Below are 14,075 nucleotides of genomic sequence, written 5' to 3' on the forward strand. Positions count from 1 at the left end.
TCCTGCCTTTCCTGTCCCCAGTAGATTTTGCACATGAACAAATAAACCACAATTAGCAATTTCTGTATGGGCAGCATGGGTGGTTGCAGGGCTGTGTCCTCTGGAAAGTCAGATGAGTGATAAGGCAATACAAGAAAGAGAAGCTAATACTACAAAACGTAAAAGATGTGCTTAAAACTTGAGACGGATCAAGCCATTCAGTACTGGGTCACGTACACCTCCGCCCAGAGAAACCAAGGTTTGTCCTCTGTAAGGTTTGTTAAATGAAAACTCTGCTGATGGAGCCTCATCTAGCAAGAAATTCAGTGCGCACATAGAACTTTACACCACTAACAGTTTCATGAAAGCAGTGAAAGGTGTTCAAAGATGTTGCTTAATTTGGACCAGAGTAACTGAAATTAACTTCTTGGATTGATTTAATTAATTTGGTAGGGCATAAACAAATTTAGAGATGGCATTGAATGTCCAATAATGAAGCGCAAAGTTATGTCTGCACCTGCCTTGCCTGGAGTAACTGCTTATACTGAGTTAATTTCAGAGCTGTAGAATTAATTTGGTGTGAACCAGTACGCTTTGTCTTGCAGTAACAGGGATGTGTTGTATAAATCCCATCCGGCATTTGGTTTTGCAAGGGTTAAAGTTCTTTGAGCAAGGAGATATGTTTTCTTCCAAATCAGCCCCTCAACATAAAGCTGCAAAGCCTGTCCCTCCTAAGGCATACCTAAGGAGGAGCCTGGTCTTCATGAGGAGAAAAACACAAGTGGGACTGCTTGGAGCAGCCCAGTTTTTAAAGAAAGCATTATGGAATGCTGGGATCCATAAATATTCAAGGCCATCATGGAAAAGCTGGAGGATAGGAAGATCTAATATCCAGGATATATCATCCTAAGAAATCCGCATCAAAGAAAAGCTTTAAAGTGAGACAGCTGATCTTTTTCAGTGTCTGGATTTTGCTCCAGACCACCTCAACTTTTACTTTGGACTGAAAAACATCACAATTAATCCAAATTGGATTTGATTACCTGAAATGTCCTTGAATGGGACGAAGCAGAAATGATTCTTTGGCAGAATGGCTGAGAAGGAACCACAGTAACAATGCCAATTAGACAGTGAGGAAGGAAAACGTAAACAGATTAGAAGTACTGACTTCAGCAGGTAGGATCAGGACTTCAAACCAGTCAGCACTCTTGTCTTTCTGGGAATTACCAGATAACTGCAAATGACTTTTTTTGTATCCTGTAGAAGCAGCATGCTAATCAGCACTGCTAGCACTAGCACCATGCTGTTGCCTGTAGTCAGTGCTATAGCGGAAGCTGTGTAGATCTTACCTGGATTCAGTATAAGTCTCTTCTGCGTGGGTTTTTTCCTCCAACTTGGTGCTGCATGAGACCTTTTTTGTTTCTGGCAAGTCACAAATATATAACATTTTCCAGCTGTCTCTCTGTCCTTGGACTAGCATGCCACACTGCAGGACAGAGCAGGATTATCTGTTGGTTGTGGTGACAAAACATTTTCGATCCAAATTTGTGAACAGCAAAAACATAGTTCCATACATTTTACTGTGGATATGAAGAAAATCACACGTTTATGTGAGAATGATTGGCTTTCTATATTCTGCTTATTTAGCCATAGCTTCTTTTAAAAGACATTTGAAAATAGTAGAGTGAATTAATTTCTGGGATAAACCTCATTGGCTTCACTAGGTACGTTTGAGGCTCATCTCAAGGTAATCCTGGGTTCACTGTGATAATCAAAATCAGAAGAAACTCAAGAAATAGTAGTCTTTTGCTCTGTTTACATCTCTTCCTGCATTCATGAAGCATTCTCCCTCTGGTGAGCTATCTTAGGTCTCCATATCAGAGATCATATCAGCTTACTGTTAATGAAAACTAATGCACTGCAGACCACCAGTGAAGCCCTATGTATCTTGCACACAGACAGCAAGTTACTGCACTGCGTGCTTGGCTGTTCAGAGAAATGCCAGCAAAATGAATATTCGTGTAATGCTGAATGTTACTAAAAATGGGTTCCCAAGGTATTCCAGACTTGTGCAGATTTTTATAGACCATTGCTCCATTTGGCAGTTAGAGGGTAAAAAGGAGGGGTGGTTGAAAAGCTGTAGTCACAGGTAGCTGAAGCCTGAAGCCTTATTTGGGATGGATGAGCAAGACCCCATTATTGTTAAGTTTTCCTTTGATTTTGGATGAATATATATTTTAGAAAATTAAATTCTTTGAAAAGCGCATTCAGGAAAAAGAGTTGCCCGTTATTCCAGCTAATACAGATCTGAATTGTATTTTTGGCTTCTGGCAAATGGATTGGGCTGGTCTTTAGTTCAAAGAACAGGGCAGTGGTAACTCCCAGCTCCAGCCACCTGGGGTCAAGCTCTTGAGCAACCATTTTCCTTCTCTGTGAATGTGTGCAAGTCAGTTGTTAGGCATCCGAATCCAGTTGTCAGGTACCTCCAGCAACTGAAAAGTCTTGCCTAATCTTGCAGGTACCTAAAAGCCATGGATACCTAAATTTCTGTCGGCAGACATGAACATAACTGCTGAATTCCTGAAGCTGTTCATCAGTTCCTGCCCAAGGCCTGGGAGGATTCTCAGACAAGACCTTTTCTTTCTCCAACTTGCCCATGGAGACTGATCCAGAGATAGCAATCTCTCGCTTAAATCAAAGCGTATCTCCCCTCCACCTCAACCCTTCCCAAAAGAAAGACATTGAGACCTTTTGTGCTCAGCTTTATGGGCTCTCTTTTGTCTTGTCAATTTGACTGGAAGGAGAGGGCCCCGTCAAAGCTCCTCTTCCACATGACCTGGAGAACAAGTTTTCTCTTTGGGTGTCCTAGCTGTTTGTTTCATCCTGCGGGGCAGGGGGGTGCTGATAAGTCTCTGCTGTTGCAGTTACCTCTCTAGGTGTCAGTACTTGCTGGACCATTGACTGTCTGGTCTGGGAGCTGAGGTGCTTCCATGAGACAAAGCTGACCTGGATTCCAGCTCCACCACCAAACCTGGCAGGGCAAGCTGGTGTAATCCAGCCAGAGGGGCGCAGGGAAAGCCATTTTTCTGGAGGAAAAGATAATTTGCCTTACATGCCACAGGCCAGGTGGGGAATTTCAAGTGAGAACTCAAAAGTATCTAACTGCTTTAGGGCTTGAACTGTACCTCCCCTCTCTGCATTTCCTGGTGCTAGTTTAGGTTTGGATGGCTTTCTCGATCCCTTTTTGAGTATTTAATCATTCCCCTCCATTGTGGCACCGTGAAGGAACCTGCCTGCACACCCCTGTCTAAGCTGTGGATCCCCCCCGCAGCAAAGCACTGCACACTTACACAACACCCCATAATAAAGCAAGCTATTCAAAGCCCAAATTCCAGTGATTTTCAAAGAGTGCTGAGCTCCAGCGTGATAACACACTGTAAATGGAGTCTAGCCTCTTATGATGTTTAGACATATTTAAAAATATTATCCTCTCTGTCAGTGTTGCACCTCTGAAATGTCTCAAATAGCATTCCTCTACCTCAGGAGTTACGAGAAATTCAGTGAAACTATAAGGCATGCAAATGCTGAGGTAAATAAATAAACAAATAACTAATGAGAAAGAGAGCAAAAAGGTGTCTGAACTATACCAGCAACTTTTATGTGTTTGAACCCTGAGTAGCCCAGAGATGCCAGACACCCTGATAAACCTCAGCAAACAAGCCAGTGGCCACGCATGGCTGGCGTTTACGGCAAAGCAGCTGTGGGTCTCTCCTGTAAACGTCTATGATTTACACGTCCTACCTTTCTGTGCAGTCTGAAGCGAAAAGCGAATCACTGGCACCTCAGTTGGACGACACTTGGAGCGTTTAAGTGAGCTTGTGCTCTTGCAGAGCCTTATATTAAACCCTGGTGCGGTCTGAAGTCCTCCGCCAGGAGAGGTGTGCCCTGAGGGGAGGCACTGCAGGGTCAGCCCTGTGTCCCTACCGTGGTCTGATATCTCAGGAGGTGCTGGAGTCTGTACGGACACCCATCCCTGGGGTCTGCACTGGAGCAGGGATGGTGGCACTTTCCTGTGCTCAGTGAGCTCTTCATCTACAGCTCCACTCAGACTCAGCAATTACGCTAATGTAATATCCATCAGATGATAATTGCTCCACTTATTCATCACTAAAGATCTCATGATTAGCAGGTGAAGAGCCCACTGAGATGAATTCAGCTTTGACAGGAGGAAGGATACTTTCTACTTCCCTTAGGGAAAATGACACTAGCTGGTAATAGGACTGGATTTAATTGGATCAGGCTTGTTTTGTTGGGAATGGAAAACAAAACAATACCAGTTAGGGAAGAAATTTCAGAAATGAAATGGGGTTTGATCAGCGGTTTCAAATGTAATTTAGTAGATTTCTTTTCCTGAAAGTTAATGCCAAATGTTGTATTCTGCTTCCTAGCAGTTTTTCTTTTCTTCCTACTGCAGGCAGCCTGCATGCTCTCTCACCATAAACCTGTGACCTGAGGAAGGATCTGAGCTGCTCTGGCTGTTGGTTTATGGGGTCAGTCCTCAACAAGGACAAGAATTTAGAAGAACTTGGAGAAGGTGAGTTTGATTTCCAGCACTACCAAATCCATCTCTGAGGACTTGTAACCATTGGCCTCAGAGAGATAATTTTCAGAAGTACAGAGTAGATCGTCTGTGGCTTCAAATTTGTTCTCTTGAAGCCATATGTGATGTCTCAAAGGGCTGTCTCCTGGCGCCACAGGATGCTTTTTTAAAATATATTTATGTTTTAACAGCTTGAAGTTATTAAATAGGTACTGTGAGCTGGGCTTTTCATTGTTTCAAAGAAACACCTACACTGGTCCATTACTGACGTCAGAAACTGGCACAGTGTGCTCCTCATCAAACTGCCTAATTGGGGGTCTTGCTAGCTAGCTGGAAAGTAAGTTTTGACTTAGTCAGCCTAATGCTGGAAGGAGAATTCAAGGCATGGATGTAAGAGAATAGGTTCTTTCAGTTTGTATTCTGACAGAATAGATCCCTTAGCCATTTATTTTTATTGGGAACCTTAGTGACACTGAGAATGAGAACTGTGTGGGATCTTTTAGACAAAAATCACGTTCCTTCACTACTGAGATGAGATGTTGATATATTTTACAACTGTGGGGGTTTGGCATACTACATTAAAAACAATGTAAGATTCTTTGAACTTCAGTGTTAAAGACGGAGCCGTTTTTGTGACTTCTGGTCAGGTCTGTTACATAAAGCTTCACTCAATAATTCCTGCATCCAGCCTGTATCTTCTGTTTGCCTATAGCATAGTTTTGAAAAAAATTACCTTAATATAAAACCATCAGCTGGTAGAGAATCCTTCATGTGTAAGTTAAACTGCTCCCATGATTAATTATTCGTACTGTTTTTTTACAAGGAACCAGTATTTTATAGGTCTGTTAAATACAGTGCATGCCTGATGTTACTTTCCAAAGCTTTGGAGCAGAGTTCTTTCTTGTATCTTGTTGGGTAGGATCCAAGTTGTCTCCTTGAGGAGTGATTTTATATAAAAAGGAGAATGTTCCAGCCAGAAAAGCCACCCCCCGGATTAAGAATTCCTGATACTGGATCAGGTTATTGGCCCTGATAGGTCAGATCTTTTATACAGATTAACATCTGATACAGCAGAATGTTTCTTCTCATTCCCCATACAAATATATCACCAGGCCCTGACACGTGGCAGAGATTTCTTTCTTCCAGCTCCTGCAGCTGATCAGATTACAAGTTTAAACCTGAGGAAAAACTCGATTATTGCTTCACATCCACAAATGTTTCTAGTAGTTGGGAACACTGCTAGGCCAGTTTTGGAGAAGGACATTCTGGATGTTACTGGACTCTAGTTCCTTGTGTTTCATGTAACCTGTCAGTGCTTTCCATCTCTTCCTTGGCTGAGGAGAGCCTTGCTGAGCATTCAGTCATTGCTATTAGTAATTTTCATGTAGCTGCTTATTGGGAACAGAAAACAACAGCAGCAATAGTAATAGTAATACCCACAGTGAGACTGTGAGTATGGAGGGGAGATGAAACTATGGAAGGGGTCATTCTGCACAGCGAGAAAGTCTGACATAGAAATAATACTAATTAGGGTATGAGAGAGCAGAAGCAACAAACTGGCAGCAGAGGACTACTAGACCTCGTAGAGGACAGTGAACAGACAATTCCTTTGATTGATGTTTCGCATAGTCGTATGCCAAGAGGCAACAGAGCACTGCCATGCCGGTTTAGTGGAGATGTGTACAGTTTACACTGCCTGTGACACTGAGGAATCAAACAATTCAGGTCTTAAGAGTGACAGCAGTGACTCACTGGCTAGTCACTTAACTTCCTTTGTGTTTGTAAATGTGAGTGATTCATTAGATGAGAACTTAAGCTTGAGTAATTGATAGTAAAGGAAGGCAGGTTTCTAAGATGAAATGGACAATGATAATACCTTCATTACTAAACAGAAGAGGGGAGAGTAGCAAAAAGCCCACAAACTATGCTCTGCTGGGACCAAGCTGAATTGTCCTGGTCTTCTTTTGAAATAAGATCTGTTTTTCTGAACAGGAAGACTGTGAAAGGAAATCAAAAGCTAAACTTTACTTGTAGCTTCTTGTACAATAAGTTAGTACCTAAATCAAAAGCTGTCTTTATTGCTGTGATGACGCTGATTCATTGATATATAAACCAAAAACATAATCTCCCTCTTTCTTCCATTCCTTAATAACTAAGATGTTTCCAAAACAAGCAACCAAAGCCTTTGGAGTGTTCTAGGTCCCTTATTAGAAACTGCCTGGCTGGTCTCTGCATGTTGATGGAGGAGAGTTGCTCCCAGGTCTTGGCCAAGGCTTGAGTGTTTCCAGACCTGCTGAAGATCATACAATGTATCAGCAACAAGGCTGAGAAAAGTTGTGGCTTTCCCAGTTTCCTTGCTTGAATCACTTCAAATCTTCTCACTTGTATTCTTCTAATGAATCTATTAAGTTGCAATCTCTTTATGAGAAGGTTTTCATCAGTGGACATGCATCCCCAAAAAGGATTTTATCTAGTTTGATCTGTATAGTAGTTCTAGTGCACCTAGAGAGTTATGCCAGCCTCCTGGAGGCAACGTTTGTGGTGCTGATGCTCCTACCAGGAATGGCCAGGGGTGCAGATGTGTAGTTTCTTAGGTGGGGAACTGCTCACCTAGAAAGGAAATTTTCACACTCGCAGATTAGTTTACTTGGATATGGTAATTAAACGCCTCTTTGTAAATGACAGCATGAAAGCTCCATAAGAAGGCCTAGCACATGATTCCCTGACCTCTGGATCAGTTTTTTTTCTCTCATTGTTGCTTCTGGGGCATCCTGAACAACTGTTTTAGATTAGAGAATTAAACCCTGTTTTAAACTTCCTGTCACTTATTCACTCCCAGCACTTTAATCACTGGTAACGCACATCTCTGGTGGGCCTTCAGTGGTTGCTCTGCTGTGGTGTGTGTGCATTGCCAACTCGCTTTAGAAACAAGCTGACTGAACAGTGCTGATCTATGCGCTGTCATTCTTTGTTGTTCTGATTCCTTCTGGAGTAATAGCAAACTTGCCGGGCATCTAGGTTTGTATTAAAATGTAGGCATTGAGAAGTGAAATAAAAAGTTTGCTCTTCCCATGTAAAAAATATTATGAGCAGTATAGAAAGCTTTTCAGTGAAAAATGCATGTGAGGGTGTCAGGCTCTCTTCTTCTATAACCTCTTTAAGAAAGTACTGCTTTCAGGGGACTTTGGGTGATAGCTTTACCACTTCCTCTTCAAATGTCACTCTTGCTGCCTGCTTTTTGGTTTTACTGGTACTGGTTTTACTTGCTCTTCTGGGGTACTTCACTGCTACACAGAAAGTTGCCATGAATTCACTACAGAAGTGAGAGTTAAGTATTGGGATTTGTTCAGGTAACCCTTTAACCTACCAGCATCTACTTGCTAGCTGACAGCCAAGTTTACTTTGAGATAACTTCATAAAGGGATATTCTTACACACACAAATAAAAAAGAAGGCAAAGACGAAGTAGCTTACAATTAAAAAATTTTTATGGGATTTTAACCTCAGATGGTGCTGTTAATGTCTGAATGAAGTGTGGCTAGATAGCCTGTGGTGTAAGCTGTAAACCAGTCAGACAGGTCTAATGGGATCCAGTCCTTTGTGCTGTCTCAGTGGCCTGTGTGGGGAAGAGATGAGGTTGCACAGTTCAGGATTTCTTGCTCTTCCAGTAGGGGTTACAACTTCATGGTCTTGAATCTGCTTTGACATCCAGAAAACAGGGATTTGTCAAAGTGCCTGCTGAGCTAGCATGAGCTTTAAAGATTGGAAAACTAATAATCCCTAAACTTATTTCTAACAGTTCTGGAAGCAAACCCACAATGTGGTTTTAAGATTTCCTTTCTTTGTACCTGGGCTCACTTTCCTTGGGGAAGAGAAAGGGGGAAGGAGTGGTATACATGAACACTTTTGTTTCTTCTGATAGGTCTACCTGTGATAAGATCTTTGAGTAAACAGGGTCATTCATACACCATCTTTCAAAACCCAAGGCAGGTTTGTGCAATGTTCAATCCATCTGTTGTTGAAATTGCCTTCACTGGACAACAGCTGTGATGGCTTCCCTGCCTGCGATGATGCAGAATGAAAGTTCCTCTGCATAAATTACCATAAAACATACCCAGGATTCACTGTTGTCAGTAGAGGAGATCATTAAATTACTGCAGTGGATCTGCCGTGCCGCTGCCAAGACTTGGCTATATTTGTAAAATGTTCTCCATTAATGTTAGACGTTTGTGTCCTTAGGAGTTTTTAATGGAAACAGAAAAGCATCATCAGGTGGCTGCTAAGAGAAGCAGCTCTTAGTTTTGTTGGGTTGTCACATCCTTCCATCATCATTCAAAACTTCCCCGTATGACTAGCACACGTGGCTGGGAAAAAAACAGTGTTTGAGCTTGGTGCATTTCTGTAAATGGCGTTATGCTATCTGCAGCATTGTCCACAACACTCAGAACTTATTAAACACTGTGTGTAAATGTGCTGATTCTTTCATCAGGAGACTGTTTAAGTCTCCTGTTGGTGCTGGGTTTGTGTACTACTGGACTTGCAGCAAAGTTCGGGCTTTCCGCGCATGGGTGTGTGCAGGGTAGCAGCACGTCTCGGTGCAGAGGTGAAGGTGCGGTGCTGGTGCATGGAGCGTGTCCACGGGGCCATGGTCAGAGATTCAGCCCAAAGTGCTGGACGCGGTGGCTCAGTCCATGCAGACCACGGGTATCAGCATGTTTCACATTTTTCTGAATGGACTGACACATTGCCCCCGCAGCGTGGCCAGGGGAATGCGCTCTCAGCGTGCCGCCTCTGCTTCTACCAAAACATGATTTGGCCATTACCAGCTAGCGGATTTTCATTTTTATGTGTGGGAGTACGTGTGTATAATAAAAAGTTGCCTCCTGCTGAGAAGCCTGAATCAGAAGGACTTTTTGGATCCTTCCTGCGGCTAGGGGTTTTTCATGTGTGTTTCAGCTTCAGTCAGCAGTTCAGACTAAGCAGGCTGCTTTCATGTGTTTTAAATAAAGCAGCTTGATCAAGGAGACCACACACAAGAGAAAGGCTGCAGGAAGAGGCCATTGCCACTGACCAATGGATAATTTAAAGGAAGCAAATCTTCTGCTTTCTCTCTGCTACTTTAAGAAAGTTGTTTAATTGAAAGGGAATTGTAATAATGAGAATCTAAAATGGAGATCTGCTTGTCCCATTTACTGCAGTTTGAATCGCAGCCTCTGGGTGTTTTAATGAATACACTATCACAGGATATATACATTTCTGAAGCTGAAATTTGTTTAATTCTTTTATGAGGCAAAGTTTGAAGGCAAAATATTATCAGTTGGTCTATTCATAGCTGTAGTGGGAGGAGAGGGGAATAAAGCCCATGGAAACTTTTTGGTTTGAATTTTACCCCCTGCCCCTTCTGCCCTCCAATAAAAGAAATTTTACTAATCTTAAATCTTTAGAGCTCCATCTTTCCTCCAACTTTACTGCTCGCTCTTGTGTGGCTTTCTGCAGCTCTGGTGAGGATATGGTATTTTGGCTCTTTGAAGTTGTTGTTGCTTAAGCCATCAAAGGTGCTGTGTCAGGTGTGCTGCTTGGGTGTAGGAGGTAACCGAGGAGCGATACGGACTGTGTGAAGCTACAGTCCTTGTACCTGGCCATCCTGCTTTTGCCCACTCTGGGGAAATAGTGGCACCAAAAAGTTGTTCTGAATTATGAAGGACGTATCTGCCTCTCCAAGGCTGTGCTGGTACAGCAAAGGCAGTGGAGCTGAACTGCCAGGCTCTCCAAGAGGAGACTGTTGGGTGTTTGTAGAAGAAGAATGAACAGTTTTGGGGAAAAAAAAAAGCAAACAAAAAACCAGTTCCCTGGACATAATAGTAGAGGTCCTTTCATTGATAGAAATTATTTGTGTCAGTGGTGGGTTAGGTATGCCTGTTAGGGATAGCTTTCTCCACCCTAACCGAAATATCCATGCTAACCTTATTCAAGTGTAAACCAAGCCTGGATGATTTCTCCTCACTGAAACAGTCTGGTCCTACATGAAATTTCTGAATTGCTAAGTCACTGCCTGTCGATGGGTAGTGGTGAATGAATTCCTTGGTTTGCTTTGCTTGTGTGCTCAGCTTTTGCTTTACTTATTAATCTGTCTTTGTCTCAACCCACGAGTTTTCTCACTTTTACTCTTCCAATTCTCTCCGCCATCCCACCAGGGGAGAGTGAGGGAGCAGCTGTGTGGTGCTTAGTTGCCGGCTGGGGTTAAACCATGACAGTATTCAAAAGGTAAAAGGAGCATGGTATAAAAAGCATGACTTCTAAGAGAATTTGACCAAACTGGAACTGTCTTTTCTTAAAAATTGGGACAAGGAAATGGGGGAGGTGTGTAAGGGTAACACAATTTTAAAATACTATAAGACTAAGAGCAAAGGAACAATCTTTTGCCTTTGTCCATGGCAGAAGGGTCAAAACATTATTTCCTTTAAACTGCAGCTATAAATACTGAGATTAAATACAAGAATTTTGTTCCCCACTCTTCAACCATGCTAAGGCTAAAGGAGCGTGGGATGAAGGAGACTTTCCTGACAGTTAGGTATCTAAACTCCTCTTACTGACACAGGACCTGTGAAGCAGGGAGTCCCTACTAGTCCCATTCCTCATTCTTAATTCAGAATTCTTAATTCTTAGTCATAATTCAGGAGCAGGGGGGATAATGTTGTTGTGGCCCTGCAATGTGCATTGTCATGTTTTCTGTTACACCTGATGTGTCTGATTAGTTCCTGAGTCCAAAAGGATACTGATGCTACAAGAATATACAACTTCTGTGAGATACCACGGATACTGATGAACATCTCCATAGTTTGCATTTGTGTTTTACTAATACCTTTCATGGGAAGCTTTGTTTTCCTAACAGCTAATTTATTAGCAAGTAAATTGAAGCTTGCATATTAAAGGACCTGCCAAATATCACTTAGGGGCCAGAATAGAGTCTAATAGAATTATAAAGTCTTCCCCCCCCGCCCCAAGCTATCCTGTAAAGTCTTTTTAATTATTCTCTAGGATGGAATCTTACAAGATCTGTAATGTATTGCAATATCAAAAGAGTTCTATTAATTTACCTGCCATTAAACTCTCTGTGTTCCTGCTATGGGAATGCAAGGATTTGTAAGACACCTAGCTGTTGTTCTAACGTCTGTTGTGTTAAACCATACATTCAAAAGATGTATTAGATGCTCAGCAATCCTGCTATCTCTGATATTTTGAGCTGAGAAAAATTGGTTTCAGCCTCTTTTCTATAGAACCAGGCTGCTGTATTCAAAGTGGTGGCACAAATGTACTTTGACCTCTTTCTTTCTCTGAAGTCATCATAATAAGCACCTGTCAGTAAAACTGTCCATACATCAAAGTTGTTGTTTCAGACCTTTGTTCGTGACTGGTCAATTGTTTCCAACTCATTGTTAGTAATTTCTATGGTAGAAAAAGCAAAATTATTTTAGTGAATTTCGAATAGACTACACTGACATTTGAGGTGATGTATGTATTGGGAATTAATAAGTACTGTGTACTACGTATAGCAGTGTGCGTGGCGCAGTGAAGCTCCATTGACTTTTCTGGGAAATTACAACTTCTTAAACAGCAGAAGCTTGGCAAAAATTTGAGTGACCTTTGTGACAATGACTCTGCTGAGAACTATCTTAGCCTGTGTATAACCTGTATGGGCATTGCAGCTGAACACGACTGCAAACAGTTTAGCTTAATTGTAATCTGATTTCTGCAAATATCTCCTACATAGCAGATTTAAATTATGTTACTAAATGGAAATCCTTCTGTTAAGAATATTTGAAAGAAGACTGGTACATACTTAAAAGACCTTTTGGGGAGCCTGGGGTTTTGTTTTTTTTAAAATCTATTAAAATTTCTATTTTAAACATAACTACTTTTAAGTGGGAAGCCTGCACTGTCTTTTAACATGTGAAACAAACAGTTTGATCACCTACTTGAATTCTATTTTGCACAAAAATGCACCCTTGGAATCATATTCTTGTGCTTCTCATTTGGTAGAGCTGCTCAGACGTGACTGTAGCAGGAGTTTGCGTTGACAGGAAGCTGGTCTTACTGTGAGTCACTCTGAAAGGGGGTTTCCATGAACGAAATGACTGAATCCTACTTATTCTAACACACATAAAGAAACTAGATACAACATTTGCAGTGTAAGATTTGTCCAAATTCATCTCTGCCTTTTAATGGGATATGGCAAGTACTTAATTTGGTCCCGTGAACTGTGTTCATTTGCTAACAACAAAGTTGTTTTCACCCCTAGGAGCACTAGCATGTGCAAATCAGAAATCTCATTTAGAAAGGTGCATTTCACGAGAAAATATCATCTGGACAGTGAGAGGTCTAAACGCTGCAGGTGTATAAAACAGAGAATGTAACCAAGGTGAGAACAGTGTGCGATGAAAAGACTGAATGAGAGTCACATCACATCTGCACTAACTTGTGTTAGTGTTCCTTTGGTGTTCCTTTGTGCTTTGAGATTGCTGGACGAAAGAATTCATGTCTTTACAAATAATTTTTCAGGGTATTTGTACATGAAGAATAGTGAAAGCAATATCATGATTCAGGTGATGCTTCCATCTGTGCTTCACTCTTTCTTAAACAGAAATTATTATGTGGAGAGAATACTTGACTTCTGCACGTGGAAAGAAAATTGGAAGAGAGTAAGTGGAAAACCATCTGTGTGCTTCCACCTTGCTAGGGAATGTGAGGTAGAAGAAGAAAGGCATGTGGGGTTCTGAGGATTCAGAATGGTGATGCTACAAGAAAAGGAGGAGCTGGTAAGAGGTTTTGCTGACTTTGTGACTGATGCCAGACTTCTGGACAATTCTGAAAACATTCTTAAGAAAATGTTCAGTATCTTCACCCCCATTTTAAAGAGAGAGAGAACAGCGGAAATGACCATTTTAAATTAAAAAAAAGTTGTGATATCCTTCTTGCTTTTTAAAAAAAAACCCATCACCCACACATGTGAATGGTTTTGGAGTCTGCCTGCATTTCTTCTGAGTTTGAACACGGCTGTTACAGTGGGATTCCTGTTCTTGACCATTGCAGCTACAGCGACACAAGGACTTTTCAACTGTGCTCTCCGCTTGCGTTTTATATTAGCAGCTTTGAATTACTGCTATGTAAATGCTGGCTTAAACCAATTAAAAAACCCAAAGGAAGTGTTCATACCTTGGTTGTCTCCTCTTGAGCACTTGACAGTAAACAGAACAGACAGCATGTCCGAGAGCAGGGCACCCAGGACAGTTGCTGTTTAACCTCCTTGGGGCAGCCAGGGAGGAGGGAGGACGCAGCCCCCTCTGCAGTGTGGGCTCAGGATCTGCCTGCCAGATGGGAGCTGCCCGCAAGGCCCAGCTGGGAAGCTTTTGGAGCAGTGGAAGAAAATCTGTGACTTTTTTTCCCCCTCCCATTCCCTCTCCGCTGTGTTTATTCTACACGCTGGCAGTTGCTGCTTC

General features: G+C 42.0%; 1 protein-coding gene across 1 annotated transcript in view; it reads left to right on the forward strand.

Moving 5' to 3' along the window:
- The window catches only part of SRGAP3 (SLIT-ROBO Rho GTPase activating protein 3), a 172,091-nt gene that overhangs the window by 4,687 nt on the left and 153,329 nt on the right, over positions 1-14,075 (forward strand). Inside the window, exon 2 of the mRNA XM_069811759.1 lies at positions 4,454-4,573. Coding sequence (XP_069667860.1) covers positions 4,525-4,573 — 49 coding nt within the window. The 5' untranslated portion in view covers positions 4,454-4,524. The remainder of the gene's footprint in view (positions 1-4,453; positions 4,574-14,075) is intronic.

This window comes from Haliaeetus albicilla, chromosome 24 (assembly GCF_947461875.1).
Source record: "Haliaeetus albicilla chromosome 24, bHalAlb1.1, whole genome shotgun sequence".
Lineage (NCBI taxonomy): Eukaryota > Metazoa > Chordata > Aves > Accipitriformes > Accipitridae > Haliaeetus > Haliaeetus albicilla.